Below are 24,230 nucleotides of genomic sequence, written 5' to 3' on the forward strand. Positions count from 1 at the left end.
CTCCATCAAAATTGGTAAAATACAAAAGGTTGCCAAAGGTTTTGTAATAGAAAATAAATGCACAAAGACATAATAATCTTACCACTATGAAAGAATAAGTGTATTAATCGATAAGATTAAAAGGCATATTTATACAAACATGCTGCATGCATTTTTTTTCGACGGCTTAGTCGACTCAGTCGGCTAAAGATTTGAGCCAATGAGAGCCGCATGTATCGGCGGCGGCTCAGATGACTTAAAAAAAATCGGCGGCTGTGCGCCGACTGCGAGCCGATCGGCTTCGTACTCTGTCTATCTATGCCCAGAGAAATTTACAGGGATTTAAAAGCCGATTCCCGAAGAACCGTTTATCGATAAATCTTATGTCCGATTCGATTGTAGTACAAACATCAAACTTGTTCCGTCGTACATATGTCGAACTATGATAGAGATTAAAGAGCATGGCAAAAGAATACAGGTAGATGCTTTTTTCTTTCGTTTAGTTGTACTTTTAAAGGCTTAACTCTAGTTTAGAAAAAACTCGAAATTTCTTCCAGTGGTAGGTATTTTTACCTGATCCCGAGAAACTATTTTTTTCTTGGGGGACGGAGCCGGGACCCCAGATTTTTGGCCCGAAAGTCCGAGTTCAAGACCCCGACTAGACCTAGATCCAATTAGCCGATAAAGCTCATGAAAATACCTATCCAACAAGTGGTCACATGGAGTAAGTGGTCACGGTTCGGAAGTTATAGTCCAATTATCGATTTTTTGGACCCGGATTTTTTATAAAACCCCCAAAAAGTCAAAAAATGCTCCATTATGGGGCTGACACTCTTACCTTTCCAAAATGCTACATTTTGTGCTAATACCTTTTTCGGGTCCAGAGATATGGGTCTTTCCATCCGCATAACCCGATTCAAACTAGTTCATTAAAATTATGTTTTCAATAAAAAAAGGTTTATTTCGAGTAGCCGTCGTTGGATTACAAAAGCATCAAATTTAGAAATCTTTGGTTTGCGGTATGTGTTGGACATACTCAGATGAGAAAATCTCAAGCCCGGTCGAAGGCCGGTCAAGAAGTGTCAAATTTTGAAAACTTTGGTTCGCGTTAGCCGGTGTAGGACATACCCAGAAGAGAACATCTCAAGACCCGGCCGAAGGCCGGCTACTTACAAAAGGTATACAATTTAGAAAATTTGGTTCGCGTTAGCCGGTGTATGACATACCCAGAGTAGAATATATCAAGCCCCAGCCGAAGGCCTGCTATTTACAAAAAGTGTCAAATTTAGAAAACTTCGGTTCGCGTTAGCCGGTGTAGGACATACCCAGAGTAGATAATGTTAAGCCCCGGCCGAAGGCCTGCTATTTACAAAAACTGTCAAATTTAGAAACCTTTTGTTCGCGTTAACCGGTGTAGAACATACCCAGAGGAGAAAATCTCAGGTTCTGGCCAAAGTCCGGCTATTTACAAAAAGTGCCAAATTTAAAAAACTTTTGTAATTCCAACGACTGCTACACGAAATAAATCCTTTTTATTGGAAATATAATTTTAATGGACTGGTTAGAATCGGGTTATGTGGATGTAAAGACCCATATCTCTGGACCCGAAAAAGGTATTAGCACAAATTGTAGCATTTTGTTGGATAGGTATTTTCATAAGCTTTCAAACGATGCCAATATTGTCTTGGCTAATTGGATCCGGTGTCTTGAACCCGGACTTTCGGGTCAAAAATCTGGGGTCCCGGGTCCGTCCCACAGGAAAAAAATAATTTCCCGAAATCAGGGAAAAAATACACACCTCTGGAAAAAATTTGGAAAAAAATCTAATAGTTTTTACTAGAGTTGATCCGGCTTAAGTCATCGGTTGGCTCATGGTATAAGAATACACGTGGACGCATCGACAATGAATTGTCAAACCAATGCATGAATTGAAAATTTTGAATTAATGTGAATATATAACATAATTTTGTTATTGTAAAATATTAGTTGTTGTAGTTGATGCATACACCTTATAAATACACCTTGCCCCTACTAATACCTGACGTACATTTTTTTCACAAGTATTGAATACATGTATCCCTAAGAATCCTATATATATATATATATATATATATATATATATATATATATATATATATATATATATATATATATATATATATATATATATATATATATATATATATATATATATATATATATATATATATATATATTATATATATATATATTTTTTTTTTTTTTTGTTTGTTTTGTGTGTAGAACATTAAAACGATTACGAATGCTTATTTTTCTTAAAAGATTTTAAGCACCACCATTACTACATTACAAATCCCGATACCTCATTTCCTATTTACATTTCCAATTTAGAGAAAAAAATAGAATGTTCACATGACTGCAAATTGATCATACACACAAACACCTACTGAACAGGAATTTCGATCATTAATTTAAAAATTGTACTTGAATGCTCTTGCTTACATCAAGAACACAGTTTAATTCCCCAGAATAAAGGATGATTGGATATCCTTAAAACTCCTACATCTGAAAATGTCAAGACAATATTTGAAATTTCTGTAACTATTATACCAAAAATACTCCGTAACGAAATTTGGATAGCTGATGACCCAAGTTGCTAATGCTTTTTCCCCTAACTAATGCTTATATCTAAGATACATTTTTGAAATAATATTTATACTACGTTCCAGTACCTGCAATTCAATTCAATTCAATTGAAAATTATTGAGTCCATGGTACAATGAAGAGAAGGTAGGTCAACTTTGAAAAAATTGCAAGTATGGAGGTCTACCTGTTTGGCTTGTAATGTCAGAATTAGTATCAAAACAATAAAAAATCAAACAACTTGTTGCATTTATTTTGAATAAATAATTTCAAACCGCGAAAAATGAATGAAAGGTCAAAATTTCTTTTCAAAATTATGTTCTATATATCTCTTATGGTTTATTTCGCAACAAAAACTGTAGATTTTGTCGAGGTATACGTTGCAATAAGCATTTTAAAAAAATACCCAAATTTGAATATTTCCTGAACAATTTTTTATTATTGAAAAAATGCACACACATAAACAAATGAAGTTGACATATTAAGCCAGAAAAATGAAAAAATTGAAATCATATGGTTGTTCTGCCCTACCTTGAATTCATTGTACCATGATTGAGTCTATGTTTTTAACACGAAAATTTACAATTTTGACGTTTTCACAGTATCTGCAAGATCCTACTAGTTTTGCAATTTTCTTCGATATTATAAAGTAAAAACTTTTCTGGAACAAACTAATAAATAAAAACGGTTAATAGACAAAATGTGAATATGTGCAATTGAAGTAACATTCCAAAAAAAAAAAAAAAAAAAATAATAATAATAATTTGTCAAAATTTTCTATGGTTTTATTTGGCGTGTTTGCGGATGGTAAATAATCCTAAGGGAATGACTAAAAGAGGGGTAGGCCAACTATTATTGCCAAATGAAGTATTTTGAAAAAATTATAAACATATGATGATGTTTGCATGACTTTACCTTCTTAATGTTAATAGTTAATTTATATAAACACTCAAATCAACATTGTAATTAACTGTGAGGACACTTAATGTTTATGCAAATGTCTACAACTTTGAAATTTGTGTCATACGCCATTATATGTACATACACATTTCTTTTCCTCATTACTTCTAATAAACTGATCTCAACAACACTTAATTCGGCCATGGTTCGTAGATTTTAAGATATGGATATTTGGGTAATACGGACGATTAAAAAAATTTACCATAGTGGGGAAGTTGAATATTTGTGTATGCTACGTCGAATTTTAGGTAACGCTGTAACAAAATTGAATCCAAGATAGTAGGACAAGATTGTTTCATCCCAAAATTGTACGTTTTGTTGAACGTTAACGTGGAAAGTGTGCATTTCTGTTGGCTCCCCAGTCTTGGCTCACACATATAGAAACTGTGGATATGTTTGTATTTAGGGTGTAGCTTTGTTCTACCTTCTGTAATTATGCCATGGGTATAGGTATTTTTTGCCTCAATATTGGCCATATCTTCAAGGAAATCAAATTAAAATCCAGCAAATAATTTTCAAAATAAATACGTTCAGCTTTTGCGGAGAAAAGCGTCGTCTCCCACCACCAAATTGCTTATGTCTTCTGTTTGATAACATTGGGCATTTACATAGTAGGTGTTCAATCGTCTCTACCTCTTCTTCGTCTTCATATTGTCTACAATAGTCCAGAACACTGTCATCCCATTTTTTATGTCAGATATCTGATAATGCAGACACCGACATTGCAGATAAATCTCGATGTTGCGGGTGTTTCTGATTGACACGGGCAGAAATTCCTCAAGGTTTAATTTATAATATTTATTAATGGTAAAACATAAAAATATACAGAAAAGTAATCAAACATAAAATTGAGCTGAAAGGAACAAATGCATATTCATCAAATTAGTAATATATAATTTAATTGTCTTGAGTGATTTTCTTGTCAAAACTTAAAGGCGACGTTTTTCACTCCCCAACCACATCATATGGGCAACAGTAACTGAGCAATATTACTTTCACCGATCAACATCCTCATGTCAAGCTCATACCATGAACGAAGCAGAGGATGAAATTCTAAGAAAAACTACACCTGACGATCGATCTGCAAATGGAGACAATCAATGCTTTGTTTGTTAGCTGGAGGATACCGTACCTACACTCTCGTTGCAGAACCGATATCGGATTCTATCTGGTGTTGCACATCTACGTGGTTCTGATCTGATACTTCACTTGAATTTAACTCTATTTTAAATAATTTTGCAAAAGCCTATGCCATGCTCCTCGCTATGGAGCAATTGCTGTTTTAAACTACACCCAGGGGGTCCATCCTTCATACAAAGAGGCCAGATTATCCTCACTTGTAGCTTCAGCTATGACATAGTCGACTTGTTCGGCCACAGAACTGCGTCGGTTGGGATCTGGGTCACGACCTTCAAGCTTCATACGTATACGTTTCCATACGGAAACCGCATATGCATTCCGCTTCTGTTCTCCCACTTGGCTGTTAGTAACCGTGGCTGTAATAGAAGAAGCGTTGTTAATAAAGAAATCGTACGGGCTAGTTAGTGGTCACGCCACTCACGTTCTTTTAAATTCTCATTTCGATTTGATGTTTCTAATCTAGAAAACTGCCTATCTTCCACATTCACTTCAGAAATTCGTTCGAGGACCGAATTGCTGTAATTGACCATTGAATTTAGCTCGTCGATATTGCTTTGTATTTGATTGAGAACTGAACTCTCAAACTCCCCGGCCAAGAGTTGGATTTGAAGATCAATGATTTTACTTTGAATTAATTTCATAATTTGCTGCAACTCGCGAATATGTTGGCAGATATCTCCACTCTCAATCTTTGGGCACATTTTGAACGTTTTTGTGATCACTTTCAGCAAATGGCGCAGATCCACTCTAATGGAGGAATCAACGAGAGTCTGAAATTGAAAAACAAAAAACAAAATACATACATGTATAAAATCTAAACTATAAACTCAAACCTGCAAAAGTTGTCCGCTTTCCGCCAACTTGTTCTCTAAAGTAGATTCCTGCTTTTCTAAATCACACATTTTTTTCTGTGCCGAAAATATCATTTCGTCCAACAAATCGGAAATATTCTCAATCCAGCACTGGTCGACTTTCCCTTCGGGATCTAAAAGCTGGACCAAATTTCTTTCAACTGAGCTTATGGAAACCTCACACGACCGCAATTTGTTCTGCTCCTCTTTAAATTGTTTTATGAGTGACTCAAAGGGTTCATCCCCTGCCGATATTTCGAATTGTAGCAGAACAGCGCTATATTCTGTTAATCTTGTAGCCAAGTTTAAAAAGTATGTATAACTGTTATTTGACGCTGCAATGGCTTCCTTCAGTTTACGGATCTCCTCCTGAGGAGTACCCGTGACAGTTGACGGAAGCGTTAATACATTTTCTATCGTTTTGTGGCGTACGTCGAGTTCCGATTGTATTTTCATCATTGTCGATTTCCACATAGTCAATACCTGGCTAATGTTGTGCAAATTGGACAGAAAGTCTTTCTTGGATGAGATATCAATTTTAGAGTTCGCAATTTGTCCGTGTAAATATTCTTCATTTAGCCAGTAGAAAGATGTTAAGATTGAACGATAGTCTTCAACAATTTTATTGAGTTGAATAATGTCCATTTCATCCCATTGCACTCCAGTTTCTTGTTCTATAGACATGTACAGTTTATCACACAATCCATCCGCAGTTTGGGTGCAGCTTGTGTCGTCGAGGGGTGAGTCCACAGTCGCAGCCATCATGTTTGAAATATCATATTCTACGAATTCTATTGCAAACGGCAAAAGATCTACAAATAAGCTGCTGTATATACCGCCTATGGTGTCCTTCATTACATATAGTAGGGATCGCAAATCAAAAACGTCTTCCGTGTCATGGTCTAATAGTGAAAGGGACGAACGTTTCAGCTCGGATGTTAACTTTGAGATCATTTCGTCGCGACACGACTTTACGTACTCAACAATGTTAATGTTCCAAGAAGCCTAGAAGTGGAAAAAATTGAATTACATTTGAAGGAAAGCAAGACAATTGAGCAATCCGGCTCAGAGAAGACATACCATTATGCAATTGATAGACCCATAGTGTTGGCGGGTTTCTGAGAAACGGAAAAGATGACTTTGCATTTTGCGTAGCATCGACTCTATGCTTTCGAAATGGCTATTGACTTCCTCAATTATTGGTTTGATTTCCGGCACCGATTCTAAATCCTTTATATTGCTGATATTTCTGCTATGGTCCATCATAAAGATACTCAATAATTTAAGTATTGTATCCTCGAAAGTATTTGCGAAATTATTGATTTCAATTAATGATTCTTTTAAAATCTCTACCATTTGGACAGTATCGACTATGTCAAGATAACTGGCAAAATTAACCACAGCGTGCAAGAAGTTAATTTCGTATTTTAATGGAGAAAATTTTCCATCGTCCGCAGAATGCCTCTTATCGTTTACAAAAGTCTTATATGCAGAATTTATGCGGCTTAATGCAGATCTTAAAAGCGCTTGTTGGTTTTGGCACATATTCGAGTGGAGAAAGTCAGCAATAGCATTCATTACAACATCTCTCTCGATATCCTTAATGGGTGAAGAATATTATTAGTACAGCAACGATAGAAAATGCCTTCTTTCACAATATAGATATTACTAATGTAGCAACTACAAATATCGTATTCCAAATGCTAGATGTCATTAGTTAAATGACTCGTAAAAAGAAGGAACGCGATCTTTGCATGCAATTACAACGTCATATATACAATAAATAAATATTAAATGCAAACAAATTCAAGTACAAATTGAAACTCTACAATATTGGCATATTAGAGTAGAATTACAGGATTCAAATTCATTTTAATTGAATTTAACTTTAGACGACATTTTTTTTCTTTTATACGGGTTTCAACTGTTTAAGAAAAAATACAAATTCAATTTTCTTAACGTTCCATGCTTTATTTTTGCTCTGTTCCAGAATCTACCAGTTTTTCGATATCAAAAACGGTTGTCGTAGTAAAAAGTTTTACATTCATTGAGTTCTGGAATAGGGCGTTTTACTTTTTAAGTAGCAAGAAGAAAATCAGATAAGTTTGGCCGGGTCGTTTTTTTAATATGCTCCACCATTTTTGGAAGGAACTTAAAAAACTGAAAAAAACTTCTGTTTAAAAATACCGCTTAAAAAATCCTTAATATGGGTGCTATACGCAGACGTGGACCTACATACAAAAGTAATTTCCCATCATATGCTGTAGTACTGATTCCGGAAGGTACCATTAAAATTATCAAAATATCGAATATACCGTTATATGTGGGCTATACGATAACGTTGAACGACATGGCACATTTACGAACTTAACCTGCCTATTGGCAAAATACACGGTACAAGATTAGCCTTCTATCTCAATTCCAAATGTTTCCTCTATTTGTGATCCTGAGGATTTACAACCTAAATCCATACTTCCAGTTCTTGGTAAAATATGTGAAAATATAAAGAAAGACCACTATTTTAATTGTGAAGTGTAAATTATGGTATGAGCAGTATGCTTTTTGTGCAGGCAATAGCAATTTGTTTTTACAATTGCACTTTATTGACTCCTTTAGTTTATCTTGATTTTTTAGAGATGTTAGGTTAATTTTTCTTAATAATTGCCAGAACTCAGATTGTTGAACTAAATGGGATATCGTCTAGTATTACGTCATTAACTTAAACTTGGGTTATACTTTCTTACTGGTTCTATAGATTGAATTGGGGTGTGATTGTAGTTGTACCCTATATTATTCAATACTGAAGCTCAATATATTTTGGATACAGGCCACTTTAAACTGACAATCAATCCAAAATATATTGCTACACCCAAAAGTATTTGCACTGCAGATTTTTTTCATATTTCGTGTCTTACCTGATATATTTATAGAATATAGAATGGGTTGAAATGCACATTTACCTGCTGTTTTCGACGCTGTTCCAAGGCAAGCTGCGCATTCGACAAATTTCTCTTTAAATCCTCGTAAATCTTTAACATCTTGTCGAAGTATTTGCTACAGGATACCGTGTTGCACTTTTTATCAGTTGAATTAGTTGTTTCACCAGATTCACCTTCATTATTTGGTCGGATTAAATCGCTAAAAGCGGATTTGTACTTCACTAAATGATTTTGGAGCAGTCTACAACGTGGAGTGTAACGCTTGACGTTGCTATAAAATAAAAGTAAATTTTTGCATTCGACTGCGTTTTTTTGTATTTGCGCTAAACAGTTGGCCCATTCCTGCTTTGCAAATTTGTCTGTCGACGTGTATTCTGGAGAGAATTTTTTTATTTCCTCTATGTGATCAATGGACGGTGACATATCTGCCTGAAAATCGACGTCTATCTTAATGATTTCAGTAGGCTCGAGTAGTATGTGGAAATATGTAGTCAACACAACTTCCAGATCTTTAACCGTTTGCTCCACCAAATGTTTACTATTTTCAAATGAACTCAAATCTCTCTTGTATGCCTTATAACGTTGTGTAACGGTATTCAAAGCATGGCTTCCCCGGGCAGAACCTAACGCATCCAGTTCTCGAATCATAGCGAGTTGTTTTGTATAACTAGAACGTTCCTGTTCCAACTGTGAAATACTGCCACGTATATCTAGCAATCTTCGAACATAATTCATTAGGTCTTGTAGACGGTCATCGAAAGCGTACCTATTAAAAACAGTACACATCAAATAAAGAACATAAAAATGGTATAAACGCAAGAAATTACCTGTACTTCAACCACACCGATTTAACTTCTGCAATTTTTGCATCAAACGTTTGCAAGGACCATTCGGCATCGTATTTCTTGTTTCCAAATACATCTTTCGGACTCAACTGGACTTCCTTGTTGGAGGTTAGCGAAGAAATCATTATCGCAGCATTATGTGCTGATGTTCCGCGAGTATTGTTTCCATCATCGCTTATTGTCCAGTCAACCAAGGGGTCATATACAAATGCTTCAAGCAACGTGAGTAGCGTTTCTCTTTCCTTCCGCAATACTTTCAAAACATGTGAGCAGGTCGTACGGTAAGACCCCTTTATAAATAAGTAATATAAAGACAAGAGCAGTAATGACAATATTAATATAAGCAAAAATAAAAATGTACAAATGTGCGCTAAATGGATAAGCAATCCGCCTTAAATGGAATATTTAGAGTAGCTACGGTGCGTAGATCATGCAGCTGTAAAATTTGCTTATATAGCTTCTACTTTCAAAACCTCGAAAACAAAAATTACAATCTGGCAACAACTCAGGGCCGAGTTGTTAAAGAAAGATGTCATATTCTCTTTTTACAATTTCCTGACATTTCAACTTAATTAAACCTCATAATATCATTGGCCCCAATACATTAACAACAAAAAGTAGAAAAACACGTGGAAAAGATAGTAATTTAAGATTATCATTAGAAAAAAGGAAAGTATTGTTAAACTTTGTAAATTTTCTATTGGGTGAATTTCATTTTCATCTAGTTTTTGTTTTCGCCCGTGTCTCATTTGTGTATTTGGGAAACAATATACATGTGGTGAAAGATAATGAAGTCTATCATATTTTTGAAAAAAAGTTTGCACCAATTTTGCATCTTTTCAGAAAAATCCATTTTCAAATAGGACAGAGCTCAAAAATTTATATATTTTTATAACATTTGAGCGAAATACACAAATGTAATATACTAGATTTCAGGAATATGAATTAAATATTCTCGACTTATATTTTACGACCATGAAAAAGCTAACTAATAACATTTATGCACACAACAAGCTAAAGCGACTAAAAGCCATTTTTTGAAGATATAAAGGTATTGTTGGCTCAAGACAGAGTCTTCATGTTAGTAGATTCATCTGATCCGTCCTTAACAACTGCATATTTTAACGAGTATGGAAAGGACAAAATTCAGGCTGAGCCGACTATATGATACCCTACATCACTATGCATATTTAATAGAGCTTCTAGTAAAAATATTTGGTTATATTGTGTATATGTTTGCAGTAAATAATGTAAACAATTATCTTTATTGAATATATAATAGCTATATCTTGAATCCTAGTATGATCCTAGCCACAACCTAATTAGCAAACCAGTAAAGAAAGTCTTAAAATCGGGCGGGGCAGACTTTGTAATACCCTACACCACTTTGCTAATTTAGTAGAGCTCCACACAACAATTAAAAGTTTTAATGGGAGAATTCAATCATACACGCTATGATTATAATTATATTTTATAGTTCAAAAGACTAAATATGACGAAGCATTTGTATCTTTTAAATTCGGACTTGTATTGCCCATTTGATATATATGGGAGCTATATCCAAATCTGAACCGATCTTGATAAAATTTGGCAAAGATATTTCTGAGCTGTATTTCATATATTTCCCCAAATATTGTTGTTACAGATTGCATATTACGGCTGCGGAAGTCAAAAATAACAAATCGGATGAAAATATATATATTGGAGCTAAAGCTATATCTGAACCAATTTCGATCAAATTTGGCATAATTATTTTCAGCCCTAATTTGTGCAGAATTCCATATTATCCGGGATGATATTACACGTTTGGTGCACAATAAAAGGCAAATCGGACGAAGATATATATGGAAGCCATATCTAAATTTTTACCGATTATCGCCAATTTCAATAGGGTTCGTTCTTGGGCCAAACAAATAAACAAATGGACACACGGACGGACATGCATAAATCGACTCAGAATGTGATTCTATGCAGATCATCAAAAGGAACTATGGTCTATCTCGTTTCCTTTTGCCTGTTACAAACAAATGCACAAAGACATAATACCCTGACCACCTTGTGGTGTAGGGTATAAAAATAACACGGCTGGTGCATCATTTACAAAAAGTTGAGGAAAATACATATGCGAGCTATATGAAAATCTGAACCGATTTCGACAAAATTTGTCAAAAGGATTTCTAAGCTGTAACTGATGCCACACACCGAAAATCATTTTTATAGAGTTATATGTGGGAGTCATATCTATATTCTTGCCGATTCGAAACGGCTATTTTGTAATCTTAATGAAAAATATAATCTTTTTTACTTTGTTCGCCGCTGGTATTGAACCCGCAATCTTAAGATGAACATTACGGGTTGTTGGAAGTCTTGCATTTACATCAACAAGCCATTGTATATTATTACGTTTTTCTTAGCTTGCCGCCGCCGAGTGCTTGGTTATTCCGCTTTGTATTTTTTTAAGGAATAAAACATTATTTCCATCCTTTTCAGGTTTTCTTCTGGCTATTGCATCTTCAAATAAATGTAGGTTAACTTTGAAGTTTAATTACCGAAATAGAAAAAAGTTGAATAAAACGTCATATCAATAGATGCATCTCGGACCATATGGACCTTGTTGGGGACAATGGATATAAACAAAAGTAACAACATAACGGTCAATACCCAAGTGATGTGGTTTCTAAATAAGTATTAAATATACTAATTGAGGATATAAGGGGTTCTCCATGTGTCATTTATAGTTTTCAGTTGTTCAACTACATTCCTATATTAGGGGATATCTTCGATAAGGCGAGGCGACTTAATTGAATTTAATAGATCATTAACCAGCAATTGAAATAGAACTGGCCCAAGATGACTTCCTTGTGGAACACCAGATGGAACATCGATAGATTTAGAATGACAACCTGCAACCAAAACTATATGTGACCTATCGCGCAAATATGATGAAATCCATAAAACCAAGTTTCTATTAAATCCTATACGTTCAAATTTAAATAATAGTAACCTATGATTGTCTATCAAAAGCTCTGCTGAAATCATTATAAATTGTATTAGTATATTTGTTGTGAACAAACTCTTTAATTGCTTCTTATGAAAATTGGATAAGATTAGTAATGGTTGAGAGTCCACTGCGGAAACCTCGTTGGACTGTACTTAGGATAGATTTAACTGTATCGGAAATTACATTAGTAATTAATTATACAAATTACTTTGGAATGGCACTGAACACTGCAATTTCCCTATAATTGGAAACATCTACTAAGCTTTCAGATTTATTTTGAGGCACCAAGTGCGATTTTTTCTAATCAGAAGGTAAATAACTAAACTTAAGTGAATAATTGTACAAAAGTGCTGACTGAAAGGAAAATTTGAAGAGAACACTGGGAATGCCATCCTGACACGTACTTTTTACTGCTTTTAAACTACGCAAACCTTTTGATACTTCTGAAAAAATGGTTACTTTAGGAATTTCTGGTAATTTATATGGAAAGGAAAAATGTTGCGGAAAATGGTCATAAGAATAGGCAGATGCAAAAAACTTAGCTAAACATTCAGCGATTTCAGTATCGGAAACATATTCATTATTATCGACTTTTAATTTACAAATTTTAGAAGATCTTTTTCTTTTTAAATCTACAAAATCCTAGAAGGACTTTGGATTACATTTCAAACTTTTTTCACTTCATGATCTAGCAGTTGAGTAATTAGCATAATCAATGCCGGACCCAGGTTTCTTATATTTTCGTTCTTTGTTCGTTTGTAATCCAAGGAAGTTTTTTGGAACTTATTTTATTAGTGAATTTATCCTATGAAAATTAGTTCTTTTACAATCAAAAACTTTTTTTTTGCTAATTACGTTGAGCTCTTCCAAATTATTGTTCTATTAAGAGACATTAATATACACAATGTGGGATGATAATTATCTTCGGGTGTTGAGATAGCAGGCATTCTTAAAATGTCAAATTACTATGTGACATTAACAAATGCTAAATAAAGAATTTTTACATAAATATTTTCTATTCATCTAAATCGCAAAACACAACTAAATCGAAGGTTTAAATCGCAAAACACAACATCATATGACAAATGATTAGAATTCCCAGATGGGGTTAAAGGAGTCATCGATTCTGAATCTGGCAATGAGATCGACACTTAATTGTTTGTAAGTTAAAGTCACCAAGGACCAAAATATAATCAATAATATCCAGCGACCAGACATGTGCCCTGTATCCAATCACAAAGTGATCTATCACATTTGGGAGCTGATCTATCCAAACTGCTGCCGGTTAGCTATTTGAAAAACTCATTTCTAATTTTTATAGAGAAACAAAACGAACTATTCAAAAAAATCGAATGATATCTTTAAGACTACAGTTCGATAAATCAATAATGAAGGATTAGCCATAAATTATGTTTACGATAGAATCATAAAATAAAATATTGTTCCCAACTTTTTTGTGCGTCTTAGAATAGAACTGCCAAAAATTTAAACTTAGAAATTTTTTGGAAAATCCTTCGACAACAATTAATTGATAAAGAATATGAAAATACATTATCGAAATATACATATGCCGACTTTCCAAACTTAGCACTATTCACACATTAACAATTATAATATAATGTTATTTAAGAACCTACGAGAACCTTATTTTATTGGTATAGCTGACTATATCTGAAATATTTACTTAAATAAAATGTTTTTGCTGTAATTGTATGGCAGGTATGATGATCCGCATGGGGTTAGGGAATTAAGAGGGAAAGCGTGATTATGAGATGATGTATTGCAACACTCAATAATTATATATTGGTGCTATTATTTTCTTCGTGTCTGTATTAATTACCCCTTCAATGTTTATTCACTCGAAATAGATATTTCAAATGCGTATGAATATTTGTTTTTATTGGTGTTATCAAGTTCAGTGCACAGTTGGTCATTTATCTGAAGTGAAGTTTTGTTTTGTTCCGTCTATCAGTGCATGTAAATATGTTTGTTAGAATACAAGTGTGGGTGGCAAAACATTTCGTCAGTTAGGGAAAAATATTTTGTTAAAAATGTTTTCCAAGTTGTGATTTTTATTCAACGGAGACGTTCGTATGTCACTAGACATTTGTTTTTTTTATTCATCTGCTCCCATAACACTCAGTGTTGTCTCATCTTGTATAAAAATGTTGCCCAAAATAGAGTATTACCAGTTGTTAGTGATTACATTTGTCGAAATATAGACCACTTAACCCACTTTAATGTTTCCGAGAATATTTATGATACATAGTCATGCTCCGCAACAAACCAATAACATGTGTAATACCAAATCATTGATGTACCATGGCTGTGTGAGGTATTCCATAGTTAAAGGCGTACCGAAAATGTACGAGTGTACATGTATTTCCTGATAAGAAGAAACCCCATGAACACTGCCGCTCTTGGGGGAATGCACGAGTGACGATGTCACCGCGTTTCAAACGCAATGAACAACTATAACAGTACATATAGCACAGTAACCACAGCGGCAGAATCGATTATTACCAGTGATGCTTTCGAATTGACTTGGGGTACGGCCCTATGGGCTTTCATCAATGGAGTCTTGTTGGTCGTCATACTTGGGGGCAACGCCTTTACCATAATCGCAGTGCGTACTTGTCGTCGTCTGCGCAGCTTCATCTCGAATTTGTTTATAATGTCGCTTGCAGTTTCGGATTTTATAGTCGGTCTAACGTTACCGTACCACTTGTCCTTTTATTTAACCACAACTATGGGTAATAAGTATGTCTTGTGTCTTACTCGTTTCTTCCTTATTATTTTCGCTTGCTGTGTGTCGATACTGACACTTATAACTATATCGGTCGATCGTTATATTGCAATCGTGTATGCTCTTCATTACAGAAGGTAAGTAATTGAATTCTGGTTCAAGTCCATGGAATCACCATCAAAATATCGATTACTCGTGCATCCCACTGATTTGACTTTGAATAATGTAACTATTGCAAAGAAGAGTCAAGCTTTTGTTATCTCTTTTCAGATGTATGACGCGGAAAGTTGCAGCTTTCGTCATAACATTCAACTGGTCCGTTGGCGCAACTGTAGCAGCAATACCGATGTTTTGGAATAATTGGCACACAGCATACCAATGCGAATTTGATGAAGTACTACCGCCCTGGTACATGGCTGGCATAATAACACCATCATTCACAATTATTTGGCTATTAATGCTGCTGATGTACTGGCGCATAATGAAAGAAGCTTCTAAACAAGCAAATCAATTACGAAATATCAGGCGAAAACGATCCTCCAATTTGCTGCACCCTGATTGGAAGTCTGTGCAGGTGCGTACTTTGTGAACGCCAGTGACTGGAAAATTCATTCAATTGCGTTTATTATTGTTACAGGTGGTCATTTTCATAATGGGTTGTTTTTCTCTTTGTTGGTTGCCATATTTTATTGTGGCCTGTGCTCAAATTTTCGAGGTATACAAGTCAACGCCACTTTTATATAAAGCCGCATTTACATTGGCAATGACGAACTCGGCGCTGAATCCAATTATATATTCTTGGAAAAATTCAAATTTTAGAAGAGCCTTTGTGCAATTAATACGTTGTAAGTCGCCGAATTGCTACCAGAAGACCTCGACCGATGTCTACAAAAAGGAATCGATATCAAGTGCAGCAGCGGAAACAACACAAGGGGTATTCACTACTGGCGGAACTTCGGGAAAATTGCCCTACACTGATGTTCAGCTGCAAACGATTTTTACAGTATCATCATCGTCAACCGATACTGCTACCGTATATTGACAATAAACGTTGAATACCCCCACACATACACATAAAAATTTATAATTATTCTATGCTTACCTCAATTCCAACCAAGCCGAGGGCAACTCTCAAATTCTGTGTCAACCGGAAAGGCACCTTCTCGGGAACTCTCAAGGACTTCCCTTTTTCGAAACAAACATTGTAGTCGATATGTACAATTTCGCCCGTCCCTAGCTTTATAAGGATGTTATCTAAATGGCGGTCGCCCAGGCCGATTACGTATCCGATAATGGACATGACAGCCACTGATGTGGTGTAGCGACGAACCGATTTGCGCCAATCCACTGCGTTTGCAGAATAGCACCAAATTTCTTTCGACAAAAGATCGTTCGGTGTCTCCGAGCTTAGGTCACGTAAAACTTGTTTCAATACCGGCATTGGCCACTGCTTCCGTGGATCTGAGACTTTTAGGTTTCGTTCGGCCAACAGGGGCGTTAATTTGTTGTAAAATAGCTCCGAGGGTCGCGAGGTGCCAACACATTGGCTTTGGACCGTCGCATCACTGAATTTGATTGATTGGCGTTCTTTCTGTTGCTGTTTTAAAATAGTTTCTCGCTGTTGCCATTTCTTATAAATCGCAAAAAGTGGCGTACAGTTGTCTACCCAACTGATGAGACCAGATTGCGGTCCCAATGGAATGACCGAATAATGATGGGCTCTAAAGCAGTCAGTGTCCGCTGTGACTTTGGAATAACTTGATCGTATCATCATAGAATTGGAAATCGACAGAAACTGCATTATGCGTTCATCCAAATGCAGATCCTCCTGGCCTTTAAACAAATAAGTATAGTTGTGAGCATTGCTACCACAGAATGACAATTTCTTTGGCTTTGTTTTCGTGGGTAGTACAGAAATAATATTTTCTACAGATTTGATGTATACTGCGGATTTTTCGTATGTGTCCACTCCAGGCATAGCTATACTTGTATTCCGCATATTGGCCAAAACGGGGCTTACGTCGCATACCCTCATGCTGGAAGAGTTGCCTCTAAGGGGTTTTTGTTGAAATGTGTTATATAACTGTTTGATTCTTTGCCAATATTCGCAAGGTCTTGAGGGGTCATTGGGATTTTCTAACTCCTTAAGTACGCTTTCGATATGTGGTTTAAATCTTTCCTTAAAACTTCGCTCATAGTTCGTTTCAGGGTCCTTTTCTGTCACTTGCGCGATTTTCTTAAAGTCCGCCAATAAATGCTGTCTGAAAATTTCAAATTTCGGCAACATCGCCTCCACATTGGCCGTTTTTTTCGATTCCGAATCCAACGAATTATACAACTGAGAATATTCAGAGTAAAGCTGGGCCAAACTGTGTATCCAATATTCTTCCCATAACAAAGTAATGCGTTTCAATTCCTTGACGAGCATCTGTACCTGCAACACCGTGTCTGGGCATTGACCTGAAAGGGAATGCAAAAGCGCCACAAAGCAATTACTTAATTGCATTTGACTATTAGCAGAAGGACTTTCGCCACAGAGTTTAAGCTCTTGCTGGGCTCCCACTACAGCTGGAAATATAATAAGCTGCGGCTGATTTACAGCTAGCCGACACAACAAATCGGAGACGCTTCGACGAACATAATTCTCATGATGGTTAAGCCTACTAAACAACTGTGGGACAATAACTTTCCACGGTCGCAACGGTGTATTCCGCAAACCATCCTCCAATACATCCTATAATTAGGGAATAGTGCTAAATGACAAAATTATTCATTTTATTCAGAGCTGACAACAATACCTGTAGTCCTTGCGCATGTTTTACAATTAAACGCAATAATCGCAATGTGGTCGTCACAAAAGTACAATCTTCTACCTCAGATCCAATTGAACTCGATTTTTGATCAGATACGGCATCACTTTGAATGGTCAAGTACTTAAAATATGCCCGAGTCGCTTCCTCATAAAACCCATATACTCCCTTGTGCTCCTGACGCCACAAACAAATTATGTCATTCATTTGCTCTGGTGATACGCTGCATAGTTTCGTCAAATCTCGCTCTAGTTTTTCTGTGGGATTATGTGCCCCATCTACATATACCTCATCTTCGACGTTATCGTCACTCATAATGTTGGCTATGTGAGTGTTCAACAGTTGCACAATTTGTTTAACTATTTCATTGTCAACCCTGTCTCCTAAAATATTTCGTATAGCCGCGTGATTTTGATTAAGTTCCTGCTGATCAGTACTATTTCCGGAGGTTTCCATTAGTTTCTTACCCCACCGATAGCACCAATTGCCGAATGAGAACCAAGCTTCACCGCAGTTGTCACGACACAAAATGCTACCATTCAAAAGTTTACCAACGGCATATTCAAAGGCAGGAATTTTCTTATCTGCCGCGGAACAGAAGTCCACATCGGGAAGTAGTCTTTGTAGGGCCTGAAATTGCTTTCCATGTGATATGTTGTGGTTATTTACACGATGTGAACATATCCATTCATACATTGTCAGCAAGATGTTCGATATGGTTTCTGGCAGAACTGTCGATTTACATGGCTCTTTTTCGATTATTTGAACACAACAAGCTGAAGCTAATTCCATTGAGTCTACTATTGAGTTAGATTGTGCATAGACGCATTTAATTAGCTCCTCCAAGCCGCTGACAACTTCCGAGTCACTAAAATCCAGGCGTAAGTCATTGGATTTCAATTCATGGATCATTTGTTCGAGTGGCTGGTCTACGCCTTTGACGAAGAAGAACTGTTCTAGTAATGACTGACTGTATGAAAAATTAGTGTCCAACCTTGATTTGTGTATAACTTCAAGCAGAAGAGGTAGGTTTTCTTTTTGCAACTTCTTGTCAACTATCAATGACCAACAGAGAATTTTATTCGAAAGCTCCGTAGGAATAGTGTTCGTATTGGAGTTGTGAAACAGCACGTTACTGAGCAATTCCATTTTTGTGGCGGAGTGGTTAAGAAGCAATATTTCATTTAGCATATTTAGACTAGTTCCAGGCTCGTGATTATTGTATACGCTGAGATGTAGTGCCTGTCGTATGCAATCTTTAAAGGGCTCGAACCATGCAATGTCGTCACCCGCTACACAAATCGATCTGGCCAAACAAGCCTCGCGCAATCTACTGGCAATTTCATAGAAGGAAAAACTATCAACCCGTTGGGCCGGTTTGTTACATTTTGAGTCTTCACTCCATTCGGTCATTTTCCAAATAGCATTTGCAACAGCATCATTGTTAGAAGCACCACTAGATTTAACAGCGCTTTCATAGATAAAATTCATGCATTGCAAGTGAAATTGGGAATAAGCTGAACTGTTGATCATCTGTAATATTTCCGACCATTTCCCAGTATTGTATAAACATTCCATTAGCTGTTTCTCGATAAATTCCTTTGTGAATGCATCAACTGTAGTGGAACTGTTGCTAAGAACACTGGAGTAACCACTTATAGCTTTTTCCAAATGACCTGACGAGTGATCGGCAACGTACTGGATCCATTCGAATCCCTGAAACTGTTTGGACTTCAACCATAAACGCAAGCCGTTCAGTGTTTCTGTTTCTCTGCAGTTAAAGAGTGCCCATACCATAGTAGTAACTGTACGTTCTAAGTATCCTCGATTTGTTAAAATCGTTTCATTTTCCAAAATTATCTGGAAGAATAAAAGGACAATATGATTAGGAATTCTATTATTATACCTTAGGTGTCCAAAGTGCAATTTCAGCAATTTTTCTATCTCACCTCTGAATATCGTATGACCATTTCTGATTCCATTGTATGTATACCTATTAGATTTGCAGCAGTTCGTATTCTTTTAAACCATTCAGCGCAAGTAGAGGCGTTGACGCGAAAGAAAGTTTTAGCTGGCTTCTCGGCGGGAAACATTGCATATGCGGTACCCTCAGCCGCGTTGTAAATGTGCTTCTCCAAGTTTTCCAAAAATCCCAATAACATTCGACAATTCTCCTGTATATTCATAATATTATCAATACATTTTGCATCCTCAGGCAGACCGTCGTTTTCGGCCAGCAAACGCGCGTATTTCAAAATAATGGCCTCTATGGCAAGAAACGTTTCCTGTGGTTTACCTAAAGTTGTGCGTAGTTTCTGTTGCACGCAATATCGTGCTGCTTCGTACTGCAAATGTGTATTCAAAAGAGTTCTGTTTCCCTGTATGCATTCCAGATATTCGGATGCATTATCTTTTTGCAAATGGACAAAACTCTTCTCCGCGAACATTTTGTGTGAAGCATCGTCGCGTACTGATGTGGGTTCCAAAGATTCGATAAACGCTTTAAAATATTTAGCCCGTAAACTACTGTGCGTTGCTGCTGCCTTATGCCAATAGAACAATTGCTTCAGTCTCTCACTATCCCTACGAAAAGAGGTGTTATCTTTAAGACTTGGTCTGACTGAAATATCCAGTGGCAGAAGAGCTAAAAGCTCACAGCTTGGAATAAGTAGTTTTTTATCCGTTCTCTCCATCAGACCGAAAACAATATCTGCAACCGAGGACAACATGAATTTCGGCATTTTTGGATATTCTACGATAGCGCGCAAGTGTCGAAGACATATAATAGGTTTCTTTTTTGCAAACACCATCGCATTTTCACACATTTCCAAAAAGTCATTGTTTGTCACTAAGACGCCATAATTTTCTTTACATTCTGACATCAACTGCTCAAACCATTTCAAAAGTTCGGGAGATATATACCAACGCATTATGCTGACTAGAAATTTTAGTATAATGTTAAAATTCTCTGATGTTGGAGAGTCTTGATGCTGCACCAGCAAGCGTGATGACTGCCGGAAATTGTAGTTCTTGGAGGAATGTTCAATTATAACTATTAACAATGCATGATGTAATGCAGGATATTTAGTCCACAACGATTCGTTCGCTGCCTGACAGTTGTTGATGAGGAGTTCCAAAATTGATGGATTTAATGCATACATTCCTATAATGGAGGACGTCTGACAGGCCATAACTGAAATGGCAGCCAGATAGAAACTGAGTAATAACTCACATCTCAAAGCGTGGTAGTTTGCAGCGTTACGAGACGCTTTTAAATCTGCAACAAGCTGGTTAACATCCTTCAAAATATGACGATATGCCTCTTGCAATAGGGGAACGTTTTTAATATTCAAGATTTCATGGTAGATTTTCAATAAAAGTTTGTAAGATTTAAAGTGGCTATTTAGTTTCAAATCCTGCAGCCATACGTTTTCTTTGCTCATGATCAGTGAAACAAAGCTTAAAGGCAGTTGTGTTCGGTATTGACGAACAATGTTCAAGATCATATATAAAAAACTGACTACCTGATTCTCGTTGAAACTTGATAGGTGAGACAACTGAAGTTCGATGACGCTTTCCAAATCGCACAAGTTTTCTACACTTTTGTCGTAAGATGAAATCACGCAATAGAATTCGTTCAAGTTAATAATTGTGTCCTCACTGATCAGGGCGACAGTCTGGAAACATTGCTTGGCAACTTTGTTAACGACCTTTTTGGCTTCTTGAAGTAGGTTGGCTGAAGTTACGAAATTGTTAAGAACGAAGCCTCGCGAGACTACTGCTTTAATTATCGATGTAAAGGCACCTATAAACGCACCAACGCGGGCTTCGGTTTGTTGTTTTGATTTCATTGTGATGTTTTCTGCGAGTATCTCATCGCCACAAGCCTCGATATCCTCAATAAACTGGCCCAACAAACCAAAGGTAAAATCCATTTCGCTTAAGAAGTATTCTGCCAACTGCTGTAGAACTTTGGCGCAGTGTTGCTTAAGGTAGGCAGGTTGTTCAATTTCTAAATGCCATCCAACAATTATGTCGACAATATCAGTGAAGTGTCTTACAAACGACTGTTTATAGTGTCGCGATAGTTCGCTTATTGTGTCGCTAATCGCGATAAAGTTCTCAGCAACTTCAGCATTTTCCAGATATTCCTTTAAGAGACTTAAGAGTCTCTCGCTATAGGGTTTCAAATCCAAATTAACAGCATCGCAGCTAGAACATAATGGAAAACAATCGAAGATCATATTCAACGAAATTCTTAAATGTTTCCCACCTCACTCACCTTATTGTGGTCCTGAGTGCTGTCATTAGATATTGGCGGAGACACTTGTTGTTTGCATAGGTTTTAGTTAGATTGTTCTTGTAGACAACAAAGTCATAGCGATTTATATATCCCATAATGCCTAAAACGATACTGGCATTTTCCAAACATTCGGGAGGACATTTTCGCAGGACAGTTACCATATTGTCAAACAGAATATCGAACGAGCGACAAATGTATGAGGCATTCGACTGGTTTCGAACGGCCACATCAAGTTTATTACATAGATCAATAGCTGCTTTCCGGTTGGATTCAACCATCAGTCGCCTTAAGATTTTGGATATACGCAAGTCCTCGGACAACATAGGCATGTGTCCGTATCTGTTGAATTTGTTACTGCTACTTTCGTAAAGGCAAGAGCCGCTTCCTCCAATATGCGGGTGAGACACTACAAAGACACGTGCATATTTTTGTGTTTATTAAAAAGGCCAAGAAAAGATTGTAACTTTTCTTACCTTCTCTCGACAAACCATTCCATGCTTCATCCTGTAAATCTTCAGAATCGCGAATTTCTAAATTTCTCAATCCGTTAAGAGAACAAAATCGATCATGACCATCGTCTTCCTCACATTCTGAATCTGGTGCAATTTCTCTCTGCGAAGACGCCTGATCGGAATCATTCATTTGGTGCACTTGGTATGCTCCACAGCTATCATTAATGTTGGTGTCCATTGGCAACTAGAGGTGGCAAACAAACGATAAGAAGCACGGAACATTAATTTAAAAGGGAGTATCGATTTTATCGATTTTTTACATCGATATTATTGGACGATAGACGCTGGAGAACTCGGGACACATCCATGGCACAATTACTGAAGGTAGGTGAAACAACGCTATATTTTTTGTTTCAAATTTAGATGCAATTTTCAATATTCAATCAATAAATATATATAGATATATACGCTGGAGAATTCGGGACACATCCATGGCACAATTACTGAAGGTAGGTAGGACAACGCTATATACAATTTTTGTTTCAAATTTAGATGCAATTTTCCACATTAACAAGATTAACAATATATATATATATATATATATATATATAACTTAATTTTTTTTTTACGTGTTACAAGTAAGAATATATATAAGAATATATATATGTATATATATATATATATATATATATATATATATATATATATATATATATATATATATATATATATATATATATATATATATATATATATATATATATATATATATATATATATATATATATATATATATATATATATATATATATATATATATATATATATATATATATATATATATATATTCTTATATATATTCTTATATATATTCTTACTTGTAACACGTAAAAAAAAATTAAGTTCGGCCGGGCCAAACTTTTAATACCCTCCTCGGGAGGTATCGTTATATGGGGACTATACCAGAACGTGGATCTATACATGCAATGTTTTGCCAAACGCTCAAGGACCCGTTGTGACCTACAAATACCAATTTTCAGACAAATCCGTGAAAAAATGTGGCATAAATCATCAAAATACCGAATATCGGTAGGTACCGTTATATGGGGGCTATACCAAAACGTGGACCTATACATGCAATGTTTTGACACACGCTCAGGGACCCGTCATGACCTACAAATACCAATTTTCAGATAAATCCGTGAAAAATGTGGCATAAATCATGAAAATACCGAATATCGGGAGGTACCGTTATATGGGGACTATACCAGAACCATCCTAGGGACAATACCAACCATCCTAGGGACAATACACACACTTGTGCCAAATTTCAAAGGTCTACGTCAAATAATGTGGGCTCTATCGTGATTTCAACAGACAGACGGACAGACAGACAGACGGACAGACAGACAGACGGACATCGCTAAATCGTCTTAGAATTTTATGCTGATTATGAATATATATACTTTATGGGGTCTACGACGAATATTTAGAGGTGTTACAAACGGAATGACAAAGTTAATATACCCTCCTACCCATGGTGGAGGGTATAAAAATGCAGAATAATTGCTCTTAAAATATT

At 36.1% G+C, this 24,230-nt stretch overlaps 2 protein-coding genes across 5 annotated transcripts; one reads left to right on the plus strand and one right to left on the minus strand.

Annotated features, from left to right (window-relative positions):
- Positions 1-302: 302 nt before the first annotated feature.
- On the plus strand, positions 303-16,151 carry LOC101892698 (histamine H2 receptor). Of its 3 annotated transcripts, none has more exons than XM_005190306.4 (3): positions 303-457; positions 15,354-15,657; positions 15,721-16,151. In XM_005190306.4, the coding sequence occupies exons 1-3, from the start codon at positions 441-443 to the stop codon at positions 16,123-16,125; spliced, it is 726 nt and encodes a 241-aa protein (XP_005190363.1). In that variant the 5' UTR covers positions 303-440; the 3' UTR covers positions 16,126-16,151. The 3 variants fall into 3 exon arrangements, with proteins under 3 accessions (XP_005190363.1, XP_019894754.1, XP_011295308.1); XM_020039195.2 differs by lacking the exon at positions 303-457 and adding an exon at positions 13,066-13,498; XM_011297006.3 differs by lacking the exon at positions 303-457 and adding an exon at positions 14,349-15,220.
- On the minus strand, positions 4,345-22,892 carry LOC101892874 (serine/threonine-protein kinase Smg1). 2 transcript variants are annotated; one of them, XM_020039193.2, is made up of 12 exons: positions 22,670-22,892; positions 22,176-22,602; positions 19,843-22,105; positions 17,882-19,753; positions 16,186-17,817; positions 9,319-9,626; positions 8,513-9,257; positions 6,633-7,151; positions 5,535-6,557; positions 5,123-5,471; positions 4,698-5,057; positions 4,345-4,642 (listed from the first exon to the last, which is right to left on the minus strand). In XM_020039193.2, exons 1-11 carry the CDS (start codon positions 22,884-22,886, stop codon positions 4,849-4,851), a joined length of 9,564 nt encoding a protein of 3,187 aa, XP_019894752.2. In that variant the 5' UTR covers positions 22,887-22,892; the 3' UTR covers positions 4,345-4,642; positions 4,698-4,848. The 2 variants fall into 2 exon arrangements, with proteins under 2 accessions (XP_019894752.2, XP_019894751.2); XM_020039192.2 differs by having other exon boundaries at positions 4,694-5,057.
- Between the last annotated feature and the right edge of the window lie 1,338 nt (positions 22,893-24,230).

Source organism: Musca domestica, unplaced genomic scaffold (assembly GCF_030504385.1).
Source record: "Musca domestica strain aabys unplaced genomic scaffold, Musca_domestica.polishedcontigs.V.1.1 2, whole genome shotgun sequence".
Classification (NCBI taxonomy): domain Eukaryota; kingdom Metazoa; phylum Arthropoda; class Insecta; order Diptera; family Muscidae; genus Musca; species Musca domestica.